The 24,833-nt window shown below is 42.3% G+C and overlaps 1 protein-coding gene across 3 annotated transcripts in view; it reads left to right on the top strand.

Annotated features, from left to right (window-relative positions):
• The first annotated feature begins 428 nt into the window (after positions 1 to 428).
• Positions 429 to 24,833, top strand: part of rnf220b (ring finger protein 220b) — a 32,100-nt gene continuing 7,695 nt past the window's right edge. For all 3 annotated transcript variants that reach the window (XM_044199807.1, XM_044199806.1, XM_044199805.1), the window contains exons 1-6: positions 429 to 734; positions 2,101 to 2,712; positions 21,920 to 22,046; positions 23,049 to 23,091; positions 23,191 to 23,283; positions 24,787 to 24,829. In XM_044199807.1, the coding sequence (XP_044055742.1) occupies positions 2,121 to 2,712; positions 21,920 to 22,046; positions 23,049 to 23,091; positions 23,191 to 23,283; positions 24,787 to 24,829 (898 nt within the window). In that variant the 5' untranslated portion in view covers positions 429 to 734; positions 2,101 to 2,120. The remainder of the gene's footprint in view (positions 735 to 2,100; positions 2,713 to 21,919; positions 22,047 to 23,048; positions 23,092 to 23,190; positions 23,284 to 24,786; positions 24,830 to 24,833) is intronic.

Here is a 24,833-nt window from a genome sequence, read left to right as displayed (position 1 = left end):
TCCTTTCTTTAAATATGTTTGGTGGATGTGATCCCCCAAATTTCAAGGTATTTACAGGCACAATTCTTGTAAAGGTTTTAATATATCATTATAGGCTAATGAGATAATGATCATAATGCGAAAGGATATAGGTTTTCATCAAGAATCCAGATGTTGTATATTCTGAGTTATATGGTCTGGCATCTCTATGGCACAAAGTTGTCTTGTTTGTGTTTTTTGTCCTGTGACAAAAGTGAATACTGTATTTTTCTTTTGACTCAATTTTACTCTAACACACCTAGCGAGGGCAAGAAATTGAATGTGTCCATCGCAGGCATCGCGTCTCAGGGGGAGAGAGCAGGGGAGAGGGGGGAAGAGGCTACAGAGAAAGAGGGCAGGGAAAGAGGGAGAGAGAGGAGGGGGGGTTCACACGGAGCACATGAAGGAGAGACCAACAGAGTCAGAGCGATTTAGAGTCAGTCCACTCACTGATGCCCTGATCCTGCCCAGAAACGCAGCGAATGTACCTCTCTAACTACACACATCTCAGCGTTAACTCACTGTGTAACACTTGCAACATCTGGAGGAGGACTGGAAAAGCCGCCGCTGCTCGCAGCTGCATGTTTTTTCTTCTTCTTTTCTCTCTTTTTCTGCGCGACCAGGAGAAAGTGCCTCGTCCTTGAAATTACAAGTTGAAAGAGAAGGCGAGCGAGAGAGTTGCTTGACGGCGAAATAAATCTCGCTTTGAGTACAAGGTAAGTGCCGGCTGATGCTGCGCGATAACACAAGTGATTACCGCTTCATTTGTTTTAATTGGTTTAATTGGTTATTTGATTGCCATGTGTTCTGTCGGGGGTGAGGCTTTGTGGTAGTTGTTTTCTGAAGTGAAGGAACTTCTCGCTGGAAAACTGTTTTCGGTTTTGAAACGATGTAAGGACTCTATAAGAAAATATAAATTCTTTATTCTTTTAGATTGTGTAACAAGTCATGACATCGCTGATTTGTCACTTAATTGCAATCCAATATAAGCTTATTATATATAAGATATATATATATATATATATTAATTTGCTGAGGTAAAGTGTTTTTAAGTGGATTAAGTCTGTCACTGTAGTGCACAAACTTTCATTCTCATCCTGGTTAATTTCAAGAACAGATGTTTTAGTTCATAAACTGGAAAAAGACTGATGTAGTTCAAAAAGGTGAATCAATGGGCCCAAACTTTACTTTCTTATTTCGGCCTTTTCCAAGAACTAATGCCAATCTTTTTCTGTGTATTAAATATATTTATTAAATTACAGTTTAAGAAACAGGGATATTATATGTTATATGTTATAATTATATGAAGCAGTTTTTTTCGATTCTAATATATTATTGTTCAAACTTTTATTTATTATTTCAAAGAAGCTACAATTAATTCAACTCAGTTAATCCTTTGATGTTTTTGTGCAGATTGGTGTTTCAGAAATTTTGAGAAACTTCTATTCCGAGATGCTTATTCTACTTAAAAAGACCCACCACAGATTTTATTTTATTGGACACAATCAGCATGATTTTCAGTTTATTGATTTACTGAAACAATTAATTCATTACAGAGAAAAGAGAGGTATTCTTCTTTTTTCCGAACATTTGTAATTGTTTATACCTCACTATTAAATTTATATTTTGCAGGCTTCGGCTACGTGTGTGTTTTATTGGCAATTTATTCCGTCGTAATTATTTACAGGCACAGTAGGCCTCCTCCAACCCTTTTCTATTGAATTTTTTCCAAAACTGTAATTGTAAAAATGCCTGCAACTGGGTGTGTTTCACAAAATGAATAGATGAAGATTTTGTCATTTGTATCAAAAAAATCCTATAAACTTAACAATATATATAAAAAATTCTGCCTAAATCAAACTCATTATTTCTTCATAAGACAACTCAAATTAATTATTATAGTTCAGTAATGGTATAAAGAACACAATTACTTTTTGCATGCCACATTTAAAAGAAAAGGGAACCTAAAATAGAGCATCTTTTGAAACAATTTGTAATTTCTTCTCATGACCTGTTGTAGCTCAGCCTTTACGCTCCACCTCAACTCTCTCCTCTGACTCTGTGTCCTCTCCCTCTCCTCAGGACCACTAACAGGGAGGTGAATGGACCTCCACCGCCCCTTCAAGATGGACAGCCCCTCCTACCTGCCAGCTCCACTGGCCTCCCCCGCCCTGATGGTCCTCGCCTCCACTGCTGAGGCTGGCCGAGATGCCTCTGTCCCCTGCCAGGCGCCCAGACCCTTCGGTGTCCCCGCCTCCCTGGAGAAAGACCTCCACCTCCCCTTCCCCTCGGCCTCTTACACCTTCACCTCCATGTATCAGCGCCAGGGCCCCATATCAGGCACCTTCCCCTCCCGAGACTTCCCAGCCTCCCTGCTCCACCTGCACCCCCAGTTCACCCCACCAAACCTAGACTGCTCCACCCTGAGCATGCTCAACCACAGCGGGGTGGGCGCCTTTCGACCTTTCTCTTCCCCGCAAGAGGAGAGGGAGTCAGGGGTTTACCAGTCGGCTTTCACCCCTGCCAAGAGGCTGAAAAGCTGCTTCCCGGAGGTGGAGGGGAAGGAGTTTGACTTCGGCTCCCCGGGAGGCTCCCTCAAAGCTGGGGATGACTCAGGGAGGAAGCTGTTCTCCATGTCCGGCCTGCTGTCTGATGGAGAGGGTTCATCGAGCCCGGAGGAGCGCAAAGAACACAGTGAGTACACACTCGACTCACAGAGACAGGCATCTGATGCATGTTTTGGTATGTAAACAAGCGCGGCTCTCCCTGCTCACATCTAAAGCTCACACACAGTCACTCATCTCACACCTTTAAAGTATGCAGTGAAATATAGAGTTTAACTGACACATCAAACCCCTTGCTCACCCTGACATGACATGGCAGATGAGATTTACATACCCTCTACAACTGCATCGACTAATGGTGACAAATTGAAAGGAGCCTTTGTGAGTAAAGACATATCTGAAAATATTTTCCCTTGTGCACTCTAGTCTTTATTGTCTAGACAAAGTCTTGAACAAAGTGTTTACAGCGACTGGCTGCGACTGACTTTGACACAAATAAATTGAATAGCGTCACTTGTTCAGCTTAGTGATCATTAGCCACATATGACCATTAGGCCTATTGGAAGTCAGACTTTTCTTGGTGGCAGAGAGCACAAATACATCGGAGCGTGTGGAGGGTTGATAGGAGGAGTGAGAGTTGGAACGAATGACACCCTGTCAGAGATAACGAGGTGGCAGAGAAGGGATGGAGGAGGATAGAGAAAAAGAGAGAGGGAGACGCGGCGATGCGCCTCAGCCTGAGCTTCACAACGACAACCCTCAGCTCAATATGGCCGCCCACACCAGCCGTCTGATTTGTTGACAAATGAGTGGGAGAGGTGTCAGTCAGTGCGCCGCAGAGGGAGAGACGCTCCTCATTACTCCAGGGGATAATTGCCCAACGACGCGGGGGCACAACACTCGCCTCAGAGGGAGAGGGGGTGGGGAGAGAGGGAGCCGGAGTCAGGGAGGCAATGCTAGGCATGATGGGAAATCAAACCCCCTCAGTGGCGGTCGCCAAGGGGAGCGCCTGACAGATAAAAGGGACCAGAGAAAGACAGAGAGAGAGAGGAGAGAGAGCACCCAAAGGCTCTGCAGATCAGAGGGGGACACCATCGAAAATAATGACAATAAGAAGGGGGGGCAGAGATAGACAGGGGCGAAGGCAGGAGGGGGGACGCTGATACACGCTCTCATACATATCACCTAAAGGAAACTTTCATCCCACACATAAAGGGCGGGAGCAGGGACGAATCCAACAAAGTTTGGATTGTGTGCTGTGTGTGTCTCTATGCATATGTGTGTGTCTTTGTTGAAACTTGCTGATTTTGTCGCTGGTTGGTGGCTGAGTGACAGGGCCAGGGAGGCGGAGTGGCAGGAAGGAATCTCAATATGGAATTTTAATAAGGACGGGAAAGGAAAGAGATGCCAGCCAGCATGCTGGTGTGAGAGGTGTGTCTGTCTGACAATGTTTGCTCTGTGCACTCGAGCATGCGTGCTCCCCTCACCTCCTGATTTTGGGAATCTCATTTGGGGAATGTTGACAAGGACAAAAGATGGGGCGGAATAGAACATGGGGAGCATCTCTCCTCCAAAAAATGAGTTTGGGAGAAAAAAAATGGATTCGTGCACATTGGAAGCTGCTTTTCCAGCTTTATCCAATTAGATTGGAGCTCAGGCAAACTAAGAGCTTTAATGCAATTGAGCTCCCAGCACTTTTCTTAGTCTGACATACACTTGTTCCTCTTGACTGGGTAACAGACAGTCACTTCAGGACCAAAAGTCTTAAGTGTTAAGCCTGAAATCTTCTTGGGTTGTGAGAGTGTGTCTACCGCTTGCTACTGCTGCAGCGATGGCAATGCAAATACTAGTACTGCAAGTACAAACTAAACCATTAAAACTACTTTTATACTGTTTAATTTTTCTTCATTATTAAAATGACCTTCTGTGTTGGGCTTGCATGTTCTCCCCGTTTCTGTATGGGTTTCCTCCAAGTGCTTTGGCCTTCCCCTAAGATAGGGAAACCCCTGACACTGCCCTTAAGCAGGGCACCGGCCTCAGAACTGGAGCTGGACCCTGGGCACTGGGGTTGCCCAATGCTCCTGAATATTTAGGATGGATCAAATGTGTAATTTGAATTGTAAACGTGTAATTTAATTAAATATACTTACACTTTGTTGAAGTATTTTTGAATCTGAGGTGAAATGATGATGCTTGTGTCAGTTTTCCTCTGAACAATTTTTGGACTGTCTTTAACTTTTTAAGGACAGGCCACATAGTCTCCAAGTCTGAGCACAGGTGACCAAGTGTTGTAGTTCCTCTGGTAGCTTCTTGTAAGTCTACACAACACCCAGGTGGGGCACCTCTTTCCGTCTGCCTTGTGTATCACTGCCAGTATACGTCTCCTTCTGTCTATTTAGTGTATTTTTTCTGTCAATTTTCCCTCCCGGACTTGCCTCTGTTTTATCAGGGAAGGTCTGAGATGCACGGTGTGCTCTGACAGCTGTTCAAACAGCCATGCTCGCTTTCAAAGGGCAGATGTCTTCACTGGAGCGAGTCATGCTTATTTTCCTCAGGGAGATGCTTTCCGCCGCAGGCCTGAGCTGGAACTAAAATGGCCCTTTACCAGAAACACGAGTTGGGAAACCGGAAGAGTGGAGTGGGAAAACACATCATGGCCAGACGTTGACGGAGTGGTGTGTGTATGTGTGTGTGAGTGCATCTGTGTCTTACTGTGATGGCAAAGCTGAGTGAGAGTTGTGATAACTGGTGCCAGATGTTTGAGAGCCCCTCTGTTGTGATGCTTGTAACGCGCCTAAATCCTGGATGTGGCTGTCAGAAGAGTGAAAACCTTCACCAGCACAGTGGACAAAGAGATCCACGAAAGCCGCCAAACAAAAAAGATAGTCAACTGTTGTTCAACTGACAGTATAGCCTATTGAATCAGCGAGTTCACCTATTTAGTACAGCTTGTCGTTTTCACCTCTTTCTTTTCTCTGGGCTGACCTGGAGCCACTTTCACCAAAGTGATCTGTGAGCACTGCTTACACATAGATCGGAAATGGTGGGCAGCGTCCCGTTTCACAAATGTTTGTCGCTCGCAAATTGTTTAATAGTTAAGCTTGCACGTGATAAGTGAAACGCGTCAATATTAACGGGAAAGAAAATTATCTCATGTTGCAGCTTGTATGTTGCAAATCTGGTGAAACATCCCCCTTGCTGACAACACCAATGCAAAGCAAACAAAACAAAAACTTTACAGTGTCAGTTGCCACTTTTTATCAGACACATTCATAATTCGTATTGCTAGCATGTAACTGGACCACAAACAGATTCACACACACGTAAAAATTACAGTGCCGTTTTTCTTATTTGTCATTCTGTGATGTGTTTTAAAAATTCGAATTCAGTCTACTGACTAATTATTTCCTATCATGCATGTTAGTGGCGAGCTGCCTGTAATTTGCAGTTTTTACTGTTTGTGACTTTTAACTAAAGATAATGTGGGCGAAGCAAATCAGTCTGCCTTTCTCAGCATTAGTTCTTTGATGTCGAATTGTTGGCAGTTACTTTTCTAAACATCATGCTCCTCAACTGTACAATGTACTGTATATGCACAAGGCAAGTATAATTATTTATTTGTGTATTGCCTGTGTGAGTCTGACGTGAAACATGACAGCTTAAATAGATCTTCTCAGCAAGTGACTACAGGTATTTAATAGGGACAAAACTCTTCACCACAACAAAATCTGTGCATCAGGCCTTTAAATCATCAGACACTGACCGTCAACGACTTCTCTTGCTGGGATGAGGAGCCACTGAGAGACTCACCAAATCTTCACCTGAGTGAAAAGAAATCTTGCAACAAGTTAATAGAGAGGAAACAAGCGTAACACACACTGAGGATTCTCCACCAGATGCGCTCACAGTGTAAGTGCCCTCCACGGTCGGTTATTCATGGGTTGTTAGCGAACTAGTGCGGCTCCCAAGCAGAATCAATATTACATAGATTCATCTTAGATTTGGCACATGGATTATCTCTGTGGTGAAGTTTGATGGGTTTGAGCTTGTTCCAGACACAGCTTACATGCTTTGTGTGTGTGTGTCTGTGTCTGTTTGAAGGAGGGTGTGTGCCTGCATGTGAATGTTTAGATGGATGTGACTTAGATTTTAATATATTACTGCTGTTGGCTGAAAACCTCACATCTCCTAAATGTTTTCAGGAATTAAGGAAAGCAGTGTTGTTTTCAGCTTGACAGTTTTAAGATAATCAAATTGCTTATTTGTAATAATACAAATATTGCACAATTAACCCACAAAGGAGCTAGTAGTCATTCGGTCATTAAATCATGAAAACTATGCAGTTTTCACTCACCAGCAGTGCATGTTTGTGCATGTTTTTCATCCACGTATTTGTGCATATAAGTATGTATAAGCACACACACACACACACACACACACACACACACACACACACACGCTAGGCCACATACTCTGCTGTGTGTGCTGATTTGATAACAGGGAGAAGTCTGTGCACTGTGTTTTCTGTGTAGCAGTCGTTGACGGCTGCTTGTATTGAGTGGAGCTTCCTGTTGAAAGACACAGTGTTTACATCCCACTGGCAGACCACAGGAGATCAATAGCAACCACTCGATGCTCATGCATACACATATAGTATCTGCTGCCTGCTATTATTCCCAGGGTGTATACTCCTTATCGGGCAGACTTGCATGTGCGTTCCATGCATCAACAGTCACACTCACCATATGCTTATGTCTACTTTATTATGTTCCTTTTTTTTTTGTTGTTGTTGTTGTTGTGATTTTGTGTTGCTGTGATCTGTCACGAACAAACTTTAGTAAGAAAACGCATGTAATGTAATTTAGTAATAAAAAAGGTGTAAACATGAACAACACAACTGGGAATGTTGACAGATAGAAGCAAAGAAGGAAAAAGATGAGACAAATAAGCATCCAAAGTGACTAACACAAAGTTTTTGGTAATTTGAATTCGGACATATAGAGAAAAAACACGAGATACATGAGATGAGACGAACATGAGATACTGCATTGTCATGTAAATAACTGTTGCAAAAACAGTTGATCAGAGTTTAGGACCAACAAACATTAATAAATCCTCTCAGAAACCATTTGATAAACTCAAGAAAGAAATTTTGAAAGTCAAGATACAAAACTCTTGGTTCCTGCAAAGCATTTTCACCTGACAGCAACACATGCTGCAGCCACAGTGTTGTTCAGTCTGATTTTAAAGCATTGTCATCCCAGATAAGTGACATCTGCCACCAGCTCTCTTGCTGACCACACTGGTAGTGTTGTTCTTGATTTCAAACACTCAGGGAGGAAACATTACAATATTAATGGTGGTTGTGTTTGATGTGAGAGCACGCCGCGGTTGACTGTTTCCCCTCCTGTTGTGATGGTAGTTTGTTCTCCTAATGTTCTCCCAAGTAAAAGAGGCTTTCATCCTGGCAGGAGGGGAAACTCTTCTTGGCTTTTTACCTCCTTCCCTTCATCTTATAAGGGCTGGGGAGACCATTTTCCTCATGCATTTAGATTAACGTGTTGTCTTTGTGGTTTTACACATGATTGTGTATTTGTGAATGCAGTGTGTGCATCTGTGTGTGTTGCAGCTTCCATGCAGGCTGATGTATCTTCAGAAGTTTCAGAGCGTCAGGCTGTGGTACCACACGGCTTATCTGAGACAGACAGGATTTCTATAAGTCTGGCAGTAGGCCTTTACAGTAGCATGGGGAAATCTGTGTGTGTGCGTGGGGGTCTTTTTGTGGTGACCATCAGCACCTGTTAGACGGTCAACAGAATGTTCTGCCGAAATATGAGTCACAACACATCTTGTAGTCGCTGCATCTGCCTCCATCGCCTACTGTGATCGGCCCACACGCACAGCTTCTGTATAAAAAGAGAGGGAGGGAGGCTCGAGTATGCTGAGAGACAGAAAGACGGACAGAGAGAGAGAGAGAGTCATAATGAGTGCAGAGCCCAGGGGTCATTAAAACAACAGCCTTGTTTTAACAGAGGCCATCTTTCCTTCTTCCCCTCTCTCCGTTTTCCCTCTTTCTACTTCTCTCTCTATGCACCTGATCAACTTGCATCATGGCTGCCTCTGATCTCACATCAAAGACCTGGTTTGTGTGCGTGTGTGTGTGTGTGTATAAGAAAGGCTCCGGGTAACGGCGGAGGGGGTATTTCTGTAGAGTGAATCGCATGTTCGTAAGAAGTAGCACGCACACACACACACACACACTCGCACAAACTCACATCCTTCGTCCCCGGAGCCTAACAAATCAGTCAGGCAGATAGAGAGGGCAAGAAGGCCAAATGCTGGGGTTAAACACATGCTGCAGAGGAGCAGACAGCAAGACCACACCAATCCTGCACTCCTAAATGGCAGCCAGAAACCTTTGCATATATATAATAATACAGTATGTGTGTGTGTATGTGTGTGTTTGCCTTGTGTCACACACAAACTTCATTACTGCATGTCACTTGTGCTTGCTGCAAGTCTCCCAGCTGTAGAAGAGCTTGACAAAAGCCAGTACGTCAAAGGCATGCCAGGCGTGATAGCTTTACCTCCCGAATACATGACATCCCGACATAATTCAGTGGCTTCTTGAGCAGGATTGGCAGCCATTGTAGATTTGTTTCTATTTGAATAAAAGGAAGATATATTTAGGGTGCTGCAAAGTGTCCGGGTGAAAGAACGAAAATATTAGAGTACAGACTCAGACTGTATCACTCCTTCATTTACTCATTCCCCTTTATAATAGACTCTCAATAGTTTATAGTGTAAATAAATTTAGAATTCGGACACTGAATAATTGTAGTTTTGCATCATCACTAACAGATGGTAAATTTTGCATCTTTAAAATGCAACACAATGCATTGTGGGATTGTTAGCAGAGAGTAGTGTACATGCCATGGACACATACATGTCATTCTCAGAATTTAGACTTTAGAATTTCAAATAAAATAGTAAACAGGGAGCAATGTCAGACACAGCTTTAGAGAGAAAGTTAGCATTTTCTGGGTTATATAACTATTTGCATGTGACAGTTCAAACATGTTAAAGCACAGGAAACAGTGCAAATTACTTACACATGCATCCTAAAAATCCACACTGACCGATTTAGTCACTTTCAGTGCTGCTTATCTGTTCGCAAACTCCCATCAGTGCCGGTGCACCCCTGCCTTAAAGGTCAAAGGTTGCCAGGATTGACCCCTCACCCCGCTGTGTAGGGGTGTAAACACTCCCCTAATTTTCCTCAGAGAATAGCATTGGGTCTGGGCCATAAATCACAGGCCTGATAATTGATAGGAAAACAGCAGTCCAGCAGTATATAACCTTTTACGTGTCGTCTCAACTCTTTATGATGGTGCTAATGAGTGGCCGTGGATCAGGGTTAGAGGGGGGAGGGGGGTTACCTCAGTAAAATACGGGCTACTGGCTACTTACACATGCACACACTGGTAAGGCAGACACACATAAATACATAAACACAGGAACTCCGTGTGCACTTCACGCCGACACACACACCAGAGGGCAGGCAGACGCTCAACTACATCAACTACACACAGGAAGGCACTCACACTGAAGGATATGCGCGTATGCAAACATTCCCTCACACACACACATGCATATGCAAACACACAGACACACACACACAGTGGCTGGCAGACTCAGCAGTGTCCATTACAGGCTGCCATTAGTATGGAGATTGTGCTAATTGTCCCCACAGACCACACAGGCAGCGCTCAGCAGGCCCGCTGTGAGTCTGTGAATCTGAGTAAGAGCAAGGACTCTGCTTTACACATCCTATTGTCTCGGTCTTGACCCTATTAGAGTAATTACAAATCAATCACTGAATGATTATGGGATACATGCTGTGGATTGTTTCAATGCAAATTACACCATTATAGCACATCAAGTGTCTATGCTACTGTAACACATAATGAGTTTCACATAAGAAAAGTCATACAGCACCCTTACTTCATATAACACTGTAAAATATCCACCATAACAATCCATCTCAGAGCAAGTTGGAAATATGTCTAGTGGGATCATCAAACAAGTTTCCAGCACAGTTTACCTGTTTTGAGAATTTAAATAGAATTTCAAAGTTTTTTCATTGGAATCAGGTGTAATAACTGCTCTATTGTGGCATCTTTTTCTTTGTCTTTATTAGAAAAAATGGAAATATGGGAATTGTTTTTAATTGTAGAAGATCAAAGTGTAGCCGGGCACAGGTTTAGTTATTTTATGAAGTGACAAGTGTTACAGTCAAAAGTAAAATTAGACCAGTATAATTGTTGATATCTTTGGCTGATATTAGTCTTTTATTCAAAATCTGGTATTAGCCTGTCAGTGTCACAGAGCTCTGATAGGACGAAAATGCTGCACTGGGTTTTGTGTTGAAGCCGATTCTTTAATCAGAATCTAAATATGCATGAAAAAATATTTATGTGTATGTTTTATGATTATGATTTTTTAAAATAAAAATGTCTGTTTGTCTGACATTTCCATTCCCCATACAATACTTATTATTACTTGTTGTCATTAAAATGATCACATTTATAGTTATTGAATATCCAACAAAATATCATCATCTTAAATCCCCCCTGGAAAATACAGATATTACTCTCTGCCTTAAAAAAATCTATTTTTATCATCACATGATCCTATAGTTGCCCTTTTTGCTGTTATAACTGTTTTAATTTTGAAGATAAATACTTTGGGGTATTTACAAGCTCTTTTTCATCTGAGACTCATATTTTAGGGTAAAATCCATATCACACTGAATCCGTTTCACTGTACTAAGTAAACTTTGACTATAAAGGGCTTTAACCAATAATGTCTATAACCAATAATTGCCTTTAATTAGTTTTATCTGGAATAACAGTTTGGAATAGCTGCTTGTATCTCAGTGGACTCCTGAACTCTATGTAGTTTTACTCTGGGTGGGCTGGTTCTGGGTCCTGCAGACTGGAGAGGGTCCAGTCTCATTAGCAGCGGCTCAACGCTCCTGATCAGTCAAGTAGAGGAGATTGAACTGTGAGCGGCTCCTGTGTGACCCCGCTGAACGAGAACACAGGGGAGAAGATCTATACCCGCTGGCGCTGCCACAGGCCTCTTTGTTCTCCTGTGTTTGCTGACAGGGGAGATCGGAGAGGCGTATCGACGTGGGCTCACACTGCGCTGCGCTCACCAGGGCTACACAGCGGTGTGTGTGTAACTGATATATACATGAGCACATACACACACTCAGCAATGTGTTTGTACACGCAGTTCTATCCTCTCTCCCTCTTTCTCACACACAAACCATTACAATGTGTGCATATTCACTGAGTTTCACTTCACACTTGCTCTTTTACAAACACACAAATCCACCTACACACACACACACACACACACACACACACACACACACACACACACACACACACACACACACACACACACACACACACACGTCTGATGTGGAGGGTCATCCATCCACTCAGAGTGTTGTATTAAAGCTCAATATATCTTTCTCTCAACAAGGCTTCAGGGTTGTGAGAGCTGAGTCAGTCTGGTGCCGGGATACCACACGCAGCATGCAGGGATGCTGTGCCCTTCATGCTCAAAAGAAAACAACATCAACAACTATAAAAGCAGTATTTACTGCTCACCTTTGTTTGCAGTGTAATGCTTAAACCACACAATAGATTTCAGCATTTAGGCAACATTCTTGCAAATATATCTTCAACACTTGTACAATGTAACTGAATCCAATACAACAGCTCTGCAACAAATATTTATTTTGTGAAGTTTATAATGTAAAATATTTGTTGAGACGTGTTGGTATTAGTTAGTTCTACTGTATGGTCATTTTGGAGAGCTTAGGTTATGGTGGTGTTGTATTTGGTTCTATTGAATGCCCAGTTATTTTACTGTAAAATGCTTAAAGTTGCCAGAAAATTACAGAAACTGTAGGCAGCCACAAGTAAGTTTCATACAATTTTCATACTTTTATGTGAATCGTATACAGTATCATCTTTATTCATCAATTATGAGACTTCTCTAGGAAAATGAAAACATCTGCTAAAAGTCATAAGAATAATTTACATTTACAAGTGCTTTCCGATATATTTTCAAAAAATTTTCTTCACCTTTTGATATGAAGTAATCCTCCAAGCTCAGTGCTTTAAAGGCCCCTCATTCCCTTTTTGCTTTGTGTGTGGGTTACTGAAGATAAGCTGCTTAATCATCTGTATCTTTCCACTATTTGAAGATAAAACAATTGTCATCTGCCATAATTGTTTGCTCATCCAGGCAGACACAATAACATCCTTTAGGAAGTGTGACTAACCCAAACATAGGTGTATCACAGAGCGCCAGGTGCTTGTGGTCCTCTCGTACCAGCAGCAGTCAACACTGTCTCTGACAGTATCAGATGTTATCTGGAGGAGAGGTGGGAGGGACAGATGGCTTATCTGTAATGATGCCCGATGATGAGGCTGAAGGGACTGTGATCGAGGCCCAATGCGGGGATTTTTTTGGTCACAAATTGGTCACTGGGAGAAAACAACAATTTTGATTTTGTTTGAAGTGTACTGCTAGCTTTAAGGATCTCTCAGTCTCTCTGCAGAGTGCTGCTCCCTAATGGCTATGGTTTCCGCTGCTCACCTGCACTGCACAAAGTGTATGTGGGACAGGTGTGTGAGGCGAAAGCAGGTGGGAGTGTTTTCCTTGGTAGAGCAGGACAGTGTGTGTGCTTGTGTGTGTGTCAGCTGCCACAAATTACCGGCTAAAAAAGGAAAATGTACTTTCAAACATGTTAACTACACAATAACAGCGATTGATGTACCTTGCATTTTCTGGCATTTTCGTTGTGGTGGTGTGTTTTTCTTAATCTTATGGATTTCTGCCAAAACACTGACATGCACTGCTATAATAAAATGTAAGAAAGGTATCTCACAACAGTAAAATGCTGATTTTGTTGCCATTCACACAGCAGGTTTCACTGCTCTCATGGACATCTGTCTTTTCTTCCTCTTTCTTCACATTCCTTTCTGTTTTTGTTGTATGTATTTTTTTTAGCTGTGTTAGTGTTCAGACAGTTGGTAAGGTTGTATGCTTTTCCATGAAAAACAACACTAGTACAACAAGACTCAGAACACGGTGAACACACAAGTACACACAGTTAATATAGTGAAGAGTGCACAAGCTGACAAAACAAAACAAAAGAATATAAATGAAATGACTTTGGAGAAACGAAAAAAGCACGGTCCTGCCCAGATGTCATTCTAGACCAATTGTCTAAGAGCACTTTGATGAAGAGCGAGTTATCATTCAAACTGATATGGACTTCTTCCAGAAAAGCAATAAAGGGGGGCCAAATTTTCCTAAAATCCTTAAGTTTTCCTTTAGCGCAAACCCGATCTTTTCAAGGACAAGTTATTTAGCCAACGCTTTACTGAAGGTGGTTCTGGTGTTGTCATAAAATTCTTCATTCCTCTCTTTTTCCTCTCTATTTCTTTTAAGTCTTTCCTTCTTTCTTCTCTATTTTCCCAGCAAACTCGTCTGGAGTCATAATGACAGGACTTATGTTCAGAACAGTTTAGCTGAGTACCTTTTTTTGTTACGTGCTGTAACTATGTAACTATGCTAATAACTGTACCTTAAACCTCTCACCACCATCTGGGAACCTCATCTGAATTTTCAGAATGTGCCTCATGCACCTGATAGCAGCAGTAAGAACGCAGTAAATCTTCCAAAATTTTCCTTGCTAAAAAAAAGATTAAAATTGCCAAAACTGTGGCATGATTTTTGTTTAGGGAGTTTAAGAATGTGAGACAGAGTCTTGGTGCGTGTGCCTACAATGCTAAATGTGTCAGAATTGGCATCACAGTCACCTACTTGATGCAACAAGTTCTGGTGTGATGTCTGGGGGTTTTATTTCTAAGGCATTTGGGGAATGCAGAAAATCACTAACTGATGGAGGAGCAGACAAAACACCCTAGAAACTGAACTGAAGCAGTATAACAAAATGCAAGAGTAGAGCTATTTGTTGACACTGCTGTAAGAAAATGGTCCCAACTGATAAAATATATACTGTAGTAACAACTCGCTTTTATAGTCTTTGTAGTTGCTGTAGTCGTTGTAGTTGTTCTAGTATCACTGGTGAGTGCTGTTATAATTAAACTCTTCAGTGAGTTCCACACACAGTGACATACTGTTTGTTCAAGACTGTTTAGAAAAGTTGAGTACTTGATGCAAGCAACAGAGCCATCATCTCATTTTCCCCTTATTAACCACTAATTGAGAGAAAGAGCGAGAGACGGAAAAAAAATGAGAGAGAGGTGATGAGGGGACAATAGAATAATAATGTAGAGAGAGAGAGGCGGAGAGAGACACAGAGAGAGAGAGTATTAATGTGTATTAATCATTGGTCCGGATAATAGTGATCTGTATTTTTGGAGCCAATCTAATTATCCTCTAATGAGGGATTGTGATCTGTTTATTAGCTCCTTGATGTCTCTCTCTCTCTATCTTTCTCTCTCTCTCTCTCTCTCTCTCTCTGTCTCTCTGTCTCTCTCGCACTCACACACACACACACACACACACACACACACACACACACACACACACACACACACACACACACACACACACACAAAGACTGGCTGAGACGATCACAATAGGAATAATGGCCTAACATTTGCTTCAACCCACACGCACATACAAAAAAGAAAAGAAAATATATTGCAGCTATCACACCGGTACATAAAATATAAATACCTCACAGCAGGTTTACATTTTCATGAGTTACTTACTTCACTCATTGAAACCTAACAAACTAGCAGTTTTTTGTGCCACTTGGTTTCATTGCTGCCAAAACAATGCTAACAAGCAGGGCGTTGCTGTCGTCATTATCTGCAAAATGTCCACTTTTCAGGATCTAACAGAAGCACCAGCATGATCACTACTTGGTTTAAAAGTGTTTACAAACTCAAGTGTGGTAGATTTTCTAAACACATACAAAATTGCATGTATAGAATGAAAATGTAAAAATCTCCAAAAAAGCAGTTCTCAAAAGTTCTCACATAACAGCAGTAGGAAATAAAACTGAGGAGCGCAAGCTAAAACTTCTCCCTGCTGGTGAATATTAACTCAAGTTAAACTTAAATTGAATATGGCAATTGATTGCCTGAAGTGTAGTGAGAGAGGTTCAAGTCCTGACAGTATGATACAGTGTGACAGAGGTGGATCTTTGTATATTTCAGTCTGTCTAGCGAGTGCAGGTTGATGGCATCAGAAAGAGTGACAGGCCACTGGTGAACGGCCCTGTCGCTGTCCGCGGCTTCTTGATCCAACGCGACTACACAAACTTTGACAGACAGCAGTCAGCAAACGGATGTCAAAGTCTGGATTTGGCATTTGCTGCCCAGAGAATGAGCTTGATTACGTCTCAGCTGTTGGAGGATCATAAATGCTGGGATTCATTGCTTCCTTTCCTGAAATTTTCATTTAAAATTTTTGGGGCATTTCTATGCCTTTATTAGAGATTCTGACAGTAGATAGGTGACAATGAATGAGGGGAGAGAGAAGGGAAAAGACATGCAACAAAGTGTTCCCGGTGGGACTGGAACCAGGTGGGGGTAGGGTAGGTCTTCGTGGGTCCACAATTTTGGACTTGATTACAAACAAACCTCTGGAAAATGTACCCAAAACCAATTTATCAAAAAGAGACCCAATTCAAAAGAAACCAGGGGACAGTCAGAACCAATCTGACAAGAGCCGAGGATAATTAGACCTGATCCAAGATGCCAAAACAGGACTTGGAAAGACCCAAATAGAGAAAGATCAACAAGTTATCTTTGTCAACTATTTGCAAAAAAAGATGTACCTCTTTGTACTTCTTTTCTTCTTCCTCATGCCGGCCATTTTACCAAAAAATTCCAAAAACTAATTTTTCACCTGTGATGATCATGATCAGAGCTAATAACGAGTTTGCCTGGATCCACTCAGGTAGAAAACATATTGAAACACAAACCCCAAACCTGCAACAATAAAATGGGACCCTACCTGACCCAGTTACACCGAATATAATTTGGACCCCATCCAACTCAGATCCTGGGTTGGGTCTTGGAACCAAGTTGTTCCAAGTTGGAACCTCTGAAGACCTCTATTGTTCATTAATGTAGCAAAAATTAAAAAAAGAACCTAATTGGCATTTATAAGCTCTGACCCCACCAGGAATCATCATTTGATGTTTTTCAAATGGAAGATGTTTCAGAACAAAACTCTTCAAATAGATCTGCAGATATTTTTCCATGAGGTGGCTTATAAGTAGCCTCATATTAGCACAAATACCCAAGGACAGACCTAACTTTCCCCCTGACTTCCACTCCCTCTCTCCAATCTGTAAGTCACTATCAAAGATCATTGAGCCATGCATCTCAATGAGAGCCAGATTGATTGGATGGAGCGAAGCGGAGGCAGGGTTCGATCTTTGCCCTCAGGCCCTGAGAAGGGAAATATGGTCACAGAGACACAGTCGCACAGCTACCCAGTCCACTCTCCATCAACAAGATGATTGGACACATAAATGCTGAGCCATGCCTACACCTGATGGAACAATTGTAATGACTAATGGAGAAGATGAGAGAGAGAAAGGACGAGAGGGAGAGGGAGAGAAATTGGGGGTTTGTGTGCTGATTGACCTGTGGTCAGAGAGGTTATGTCCATTGATCTGTAGGGCAGAAGAAAAGGGCTTTGGCCTGAGGTGCTTCAGAATGAGTCTATTTGGGGTTTAGGATTCCTGTCCATTCCCACCAGGAGCTTTTTCATCATCTGACTCCCCAGGACTTAGAGCTGCTGTCTCCCATTGTGCACGTAATGCACAGAGCAATACAGAGGCCAAAGGCCAATCAATGTTCTACAAGAGGTTGATACAGATCTTATTAGTCAATGAATGATCATTAGTGGTCTAACGAGGCATTGATTTGTGCAAGGGCCAAAGGTTGCGGTGGTTGTGGTGAGTGTCTTTAATACATTAAACACAATTGATTGCAGAGTAGGAGGGATATTTTTGAAGGATGCTGGAATTAGATTGGACAGTGAGAGATTTGAGGTCAAGCCAGGAGAGGAAGTGTACCTTCATCGGCTGTTGAATGTGGTTAGGATTGAACATGGAGCCTTGCAGCACATTTGTCTTTTATGTATTACCGGTGTAGCAATTCTTCAATTAATAAAAAGCAGATATCTAGAAGTAGTAAGTCAAAGGCAACTGGATTTGCTGTTTCAAAGGCTGGAGCAGCAGCCTTTGAAAGCTGAGGAAATGACTCTGCTCATAGCAGATGTGTTACTACAGGGCCTATTATGTTGCTCATTAAATACCCTACCTCTCAATAGGCCATTATTTCCCCAATAAAAAACAAACGGCGGCCTGCATACTTTCCCCTCTCCCCCCTCTGCTTCAGAGGTTAGTTCTACCTCACAGACGGCAAAAAACCCTGACTAATATCCTGCATGTGATGCTTTTAAATAGGAAGCAGGCCGCGGGATAGGGTGGGGTACAGGTGTGGCAGGAGCCAATGGCTTTTATAGCCCTCCATCTCCTCTGAAATTGTGCCAAGGACCTGCCTACACAACCCACCACTGCAGTGTTAGCCGCCAAGCGTTAACTTTACTCCCCCCGCCAACCTCTACATGCTTACTGGTTATATAGAGTCTGCTTGTTATGACTTTACAGAGGGATTTCTGATGTGCTTAGAGAATTGTTTGATGATTGGGATAATGATGCCAGTTGGAGTGAGTTGTCTCAGCACTTTATCGCCAATGAACACAGAGAAAAATAGACCCAGCTGACGCAAAACAAGCTCCACATCCTCCACATCCTCCACATCCTCCGCTGGATGCTTGCTCGTACATCCTGCCATCCCTGCCATTCAAAGCCGTCCAGTCCTCCTCACGTCAATCAGAATTATACCACGTCCACAGGTTTGTCACCGGGGGGACGTTTGTCACCATGTCTCCTCTGCAGAACAGCCTTTTCATGCCCCAGCATAATGTCAGCGGGTGACATCCAGGCCTGATGTGATGTGGCATTCACTAAAGGTCACGTTAGGCATCTCCGCTCCGTCTGCATCAGCAGAACTGGCAGCCGTCATATGGGCGCTGGCATCAGCCATTACCCAGGCCCTTAGGGGGACTCGATCCTTTGAGGATTTGTCAGCGGGATTCTGATCTCTCTGTTTCTGGATGCAGAACAACAGAAACTGGATTTGACCATCACTCATACAAGGGGACGAGTAGGACGCCGATATCTTGTTTTGTTACAAAACATGAACTTTACTATCTCAAGATGCTCTTGATAACGGGGATGGGACTGAGACATATCGCAGCATTTTGATGGGTTGTTCACCCCAGGGGTGTGTTCTCTTGAAATCCATGGGGAGATAAACAAGAGATTATATTCAGGCATGTTTGTGTATGCTCATCTGTGTGATACCTTCCTGAAAAAATGCTGTATAAATGAATTTATTTTCCATGACAATCTAGTTTTATGTTTTCCAGTTGTACATAAAAGCACCATTGTAAATGGATTATGAAAATAGTTTTTAGTCAGTTTAGAAATGATCACAAAATAAGGATAAAAATATTATTTTGCCATTCTGATCCACACATTTTGTTTCATTGTTTCATTAAATATAGCCAAAGAAGCATCCTCCCAAGTGGGATCAGTAAGAGAGCAAATGGCAGCTGGACAAAGGCTAGACATCCAGGAAAGGAGGTCCTGAACTAGCGAGACACAAAGACAGAAAAAGGAAACAATCAGAGACACAGAGACAGTGAATCCATTAGGAGATGGGCCAGTCAAACTCAGCACAGCCCAGCGAGAGAGGGCCAGTCCATCCCAGCCAGTTGCCGTAGTGAGGGAAAAGTTAACAAGCCCCACAAGCAGGTTTTACAGCCCCCTGTTGTGTGTCTGAGACCCCCCAGGCTGAAGAGGGGCTGAGGCTGACTGATACTGACAGGGTTTATGTGGATGGGGGCGCAGGGCAGCGGGGGGGATGGAGACGTATAAAAAGGTGGTCATGAACCAACAACTGTCACTTACAAGAGCTCGGCACAAGCATGTACACACACACACACACTCATCCATACATCCAAACATGCCCGCTCCCACACCATTAAATCTGATGTTTGTGTGGAGCAGAGGTGAAGGGTGGGGGGAGAAGCTGTAGTCGGAGGAGGGGGGCTTATCCAAAAAGTGGACCAATAAAACACCTGAAAATCAAATCCCATTGCTCTTATCGCGGCGCCATTCAGAGACGTTATCTGTGCAGGTAATGTGGTTATAAATTCAATTTCAGCCCAGAGATTTCATTGTTTACTGATGCCTGCATGTTCTGGGCAGCAGAGCGCAGAAAGCCCGGGAACGTTCGATGCGTGTCGGGAAAAGTCATTTAGGCTTCCGTGAGGGGATGCAAAAAAGGCGAGAGAGAGGGGGTGAAAGCAGGAGAGCTGTCACTCTCCCAAGGACACCCGACTCCGCTTTCTATTTTCCACCCTATGTTTTATTTAGAGGCCATTTTGTCCTATTTGGTTCCTCATTATGGGGTCTCATAGCTCAACTAATGTCAGGGGACGGCACTTGCCGACAGACATCGGCATCAGAGCTTGTCATGTCGCTGGTCATTTTGAGTGGAGCTGGGGAAAAGTGTTAGTCCAGTGTTTGGATAATAGGGTCCTCAAGGAAGTTAAGTCCACTATGTTCCACATTGAGGGGTCAGAAACTGTCAAAATACTTATCTGTTTGTAATGTTCTATATCTATTAAGTATTAGTATTAGTATTAAATTGTATTTGGCAGCCCTGTCATTTGTTTTCCCTTGACTGTGCAGAGATGGGAAATTAGGTGCATCTTGCCTACTAGCTCTCTCCATGTGATTGATGGCTTTCAGGAGTAAATCACCTCATCTACTAGGTAAAATCTTGATATAGTAGAGCTCCTCCGGCTCCCAGCTGGCTGCTTATGGCAGTAATCCATCAGTGGGGCCCAATGGGCCGAGTGGCCCTCCTGGGTAATGTTCCTATTGACAGCCTATGATGTCAACACACTGACAGCAGGGGGCCATAGCAGTGTGTCTCTGTGTTTATGTGTGTGTGTAACCTAATTTTACTCTCACTGTCACTGTCTGTCAATAGTACAGATAGGTCTACTGAACGCACACAAACACACACAGTGAAGGCTGTTCTCAACTACAAAAATCCTATGCTAACTATGAGTTAGAGGTGTCACAATGGTCTAGGGGTTTAAGATGCTGACCATGTAATCCCAGCATCTGGAGTTGGAGTCCAGCTTTAGGCTTTTGTTGAATGTCATCATTTCTCTTTCTCTCACCTTAGTTCCTGTCACCTCTCTACTGACTGCAATCCACTTAAAGTGCCCTAAAAGTAATAATAAAAAAGTAATGCACAAATCAGTTTTTTTTCTTTTTTTATCTGAATATTGTTATTTGTCCTTCATTAATGTTCCCCTGTAAAGTTATGCAGGCATCTGCAGTTAAGTGACTTTGTTCAGACTGCAGGCAAATCAGATCTTTCAGACAGACTGTCCACACTGTTATTTGCAAGAAATCAGATCGGATTTCTGTGTCCAGACATCACCAGCCTATCTGCATGGGTTGCTATGGTAATGACATAGGCGTCAGAAACTACGTACGCTGGTGATGCGGCTTTCTAATGCGGAAGCATGAGAAATGGAGCTCCATCATCTCGCCCTCCAAACAATCACGCCATCAAGTCGCCGTGCAAAACTCCTCTGTCGCACCAGACAAACTCATGACGTTGTCATGTGTCGCATTGCGAGTGATGCAAAAGACACTTGAAATCCGATTTGAGTGGCCAGGGAGTCCGGACTGAGGCGCATCTGTAGAAATCCAATTGGAATCGCATTTTGAACCACCTCCAAATGTGGCTTGGATTTGATTCGCATTTCATGTGGTTTTTTGCTGTCCAGACTCTATTTGGATACAATCTAGATATGCCTAAAAACAGATTTGAGCTGGCAGTCTGAACAAGGCCTTAGACTTTAGTGTTCATAAAACAGAGCTAGCTTAGACATAGATATATATTTTTCAGGAATTACTCAAAGTAAATGCAAGCTACATCTACAAAATGTAAAAAATGCCTGACTGACTAATGAGGTTTTAGTTAATTTAAACCTTGAATACTGAATGAAAGCTTATTAGAAAAAGAGACCCACATGAAAAATCATGATACAGTTTTTTTCCTGGAACACCTCTTTTAACTCTCCTACTCTCTATTATCCAGGCAAAGTAAAGGGTCTCTATGATGCTCAGGCCCCAGCGTGTCCAGTCTGCCAGGCTATTCTGCAACCAGGAGAGCTGCAAGAACACATGGAGCAGGAGTTGACCAAACTTGCCCAGCTACAAATCAGGTATCACTATCTGATCACAAATGATCAGATTCATTCATGATCATATCATTCAGTAAATCTTCTCTATCTTCTTCCACTGTCTTGTGGTGATTTTATCCAGAAATCTCCTAACAGCACTGTCGAGATTCACGTCTTCACATCCTCCTTCTAACCATTTTCTTTTTTCTTCCAACTTTTCACTTCCTCCATGTATCCATTTGTCATTTTCTTCTTGTTTTGCAACCCAAACTTTCTGTTCTATTCAGCTTTCAGGTGATAATTAATGTTGACAGATTTAGTAGCTAGAGGCCCCCCTCCCTCATTCAGTTTCCCCAGGTGGTATCTCCCGTCTTCTCTGTCACCTGCGTGCAGTGTTTACAAGCTGCCTCATTGTTCCCTACATATTTCATATTACAGCCTCCGGGCCCCGAGGCGACAAATCATACAACGGGTGGATAATGTCCTGCTAATGGCTGCTTTGAGCCCTACACACAAGCACACTCACAATCTAAAACATACACATGAGGACTAAAGGTGCACACACATACGCACGCACACACACACACATAGACACACACATTACCTGCTGCTTAGACCAGAAGAATGATTCTTCCAATAAAGACATTACACTCCAAATCTGCTTAACGACCGTTCCGTGGACAGTAATGGTTTCAAATTGAACTTGGCCCATGGGGACACTGTGTTTGTGTGTGTGTGTGTGTGTGTGTGTGAGTGAAAGTATGTGTGTGTATGTACAGGCTCTGTATGATAGACATAAAGTGAGAAAGATTAAAATGAGGTTATACACATACTTGACATAAGATTCAGTCAAGATAAAAGCAGAGGTTATTTACAAGATGACATTTAAAAGATAATATTGTGTTTGTATAATTTATAAGAACATAGTATAGTTGATTTGTGTGTGTGTGTGTGTGTGTGTGTGTGTGTGTGTGTGTGTGTGGTTCCTATTTCCAAGCTTGTTTAACATATGAGCTTCTGTATTATTGTATCTTTTCTCTTCAGTGGCACTCCAGAGCAGCACGACTGCCTCATAAGGACTCCGAAGGTAAACAGTTGAAATCGCCACGAGTTTCAAGAGAACACAGTAGCTGCCTTCCTGCCTTTCACTCTCTTTCCTTCTGTTCTTTCTCCATTTTTTGTTCAGTCTCTCTCGCTCTCTCTTCATATCAAGCGCGAAGGAGGTTCTCCCACCTCGCCCCCTCGACCGTCTGAGGACGCCCACTCTGACCGATACCAGGTAAGGTTAAAAAAATAACAAAACCGGTATCATATTATCAGGAGTTTCAGAATTACAGAGTAGCATGATTGAACACGTGTGCATTTCCACTGGGGTGCAGATTTAGAAGTAAAAATGGATAAATGCACCCTGCTTTTCCTAAAGATGTACAGAAACTTAAACTGTTAGGGTGTATTAAAATTAAGACATTATAGAAGTACAAACATATACAGCTTTAATATTATTTATGTTATTTGACAGGTTCATACTACAGGTAATTAACTCAGTGAATCTGTGAAATTTTCAGGTAGTTTTACCTGAATTTTGTGTGCTTCACTTCCAAATGTGTGTACTGATACTTGAGCACTGGACAACTACTAGTTAGCAACATCATACTTTTTTTTTCCTGGTGTGGTGCCAGTGACTCACCAATTTTATTGCCTGGGGTTGATCAAATGCTATGCTCAACACTGAACTACCTCACTTAAAAGTAATAGGTTCATCAGGAGTCGAGTCAAGTCAATTTTATTTATATAACTCAAACACACAGGTTTGTTTTAAAGGGATTTACAAACTTATTACATTCCATTTCCTTACAGCCTTGATTCAGATAAGGAAAAAATCCACACACAAAACAAACTTACTGGAAATAAAAGTGTGAGAATACTCAAGAGATAACAACAGAGGAGGGATCTCTCTTACAGGACGGACAGACATGCAATAGATATACAGAGGAGACAGTTCAGTAATGGACATACAATATGAAGAAACAGAATGACAATATTAAGTAATAAAGGTGACCGTGGTAACAAGTGTTATCCATGACAAGCACAAGAAATGAAGACATCCAGTGTGTTAATATCATCTTACTGCCATCTGCTGTGCTGCTGTTCATTTATCAGCCCAGTCGCCAGAATAAAATGGAGGCATTGTACGTTTCTGCAAACCACGGATACGTTGAATGTCTATGTTTTAATACATATGGTATTGTATCAACATTTCTGGAAAGTGACGTAGTTAAGATGACATTTCTGGACATTTCTGGAAAGTGACGTAGTTAAGATGACATTTCTGGACATTTCTGGAAAGTGACGTAGTTAAGATGACATTTAAGAGCTAACTTTCTCACTTGGAGGAGAAGGGGTGGATGGTGGTGGTCAGATGGCTGGAGTTGCAAAAGCAGCAGAGACCACAGTTTGCTTCCTGTTTCAACTGACAAAAGCAGGTATTTTTTAACGAGGTGTCAGGACATTTGCAGCAATTTTTGTGAAATTTGAACCCAAATCATGATCTTTTCCTAAGCCCAACCAAGTGGTTTTTGTGCCTAAACCTAACCAGCCCTTCACCACAGCATTTGAACCAAAGAGATATAACATATTCATGGTTTGCAGAAATGTAAAACGGGCAATATTTTATTCTGACAATTGGGTTGCATTTATTCCAGTAGAAATGTGAGTGAAAGATATTGTGTAAATTCTACATGAGAAAAATATGAAACATTCGTATCCTTTGTGTTTTTTGCAGACATTTCTACGTGTGCGGGCCAACAGACACACGAGACTAAATGGTAC

Source organism: Siniperca chuatsi, linkage group LG6 (genome assembly GCF_020085105.1).
Source record: "Siniperca chuatsi isolate FFG_IHB_CAS linkage group LG6, ASM2008510v1, whole genome shotgun sequence".
Taxonomy (NCBI): Eukaryota; Metazoa; Chordata; class Actinopteri; order Centrarchiformes; family Sinipercidae; genus Siniperca; species Siniperca chuatsi.
This window is presented reverse-complemented; position numbering and strand designations above follow the sequence as displayed.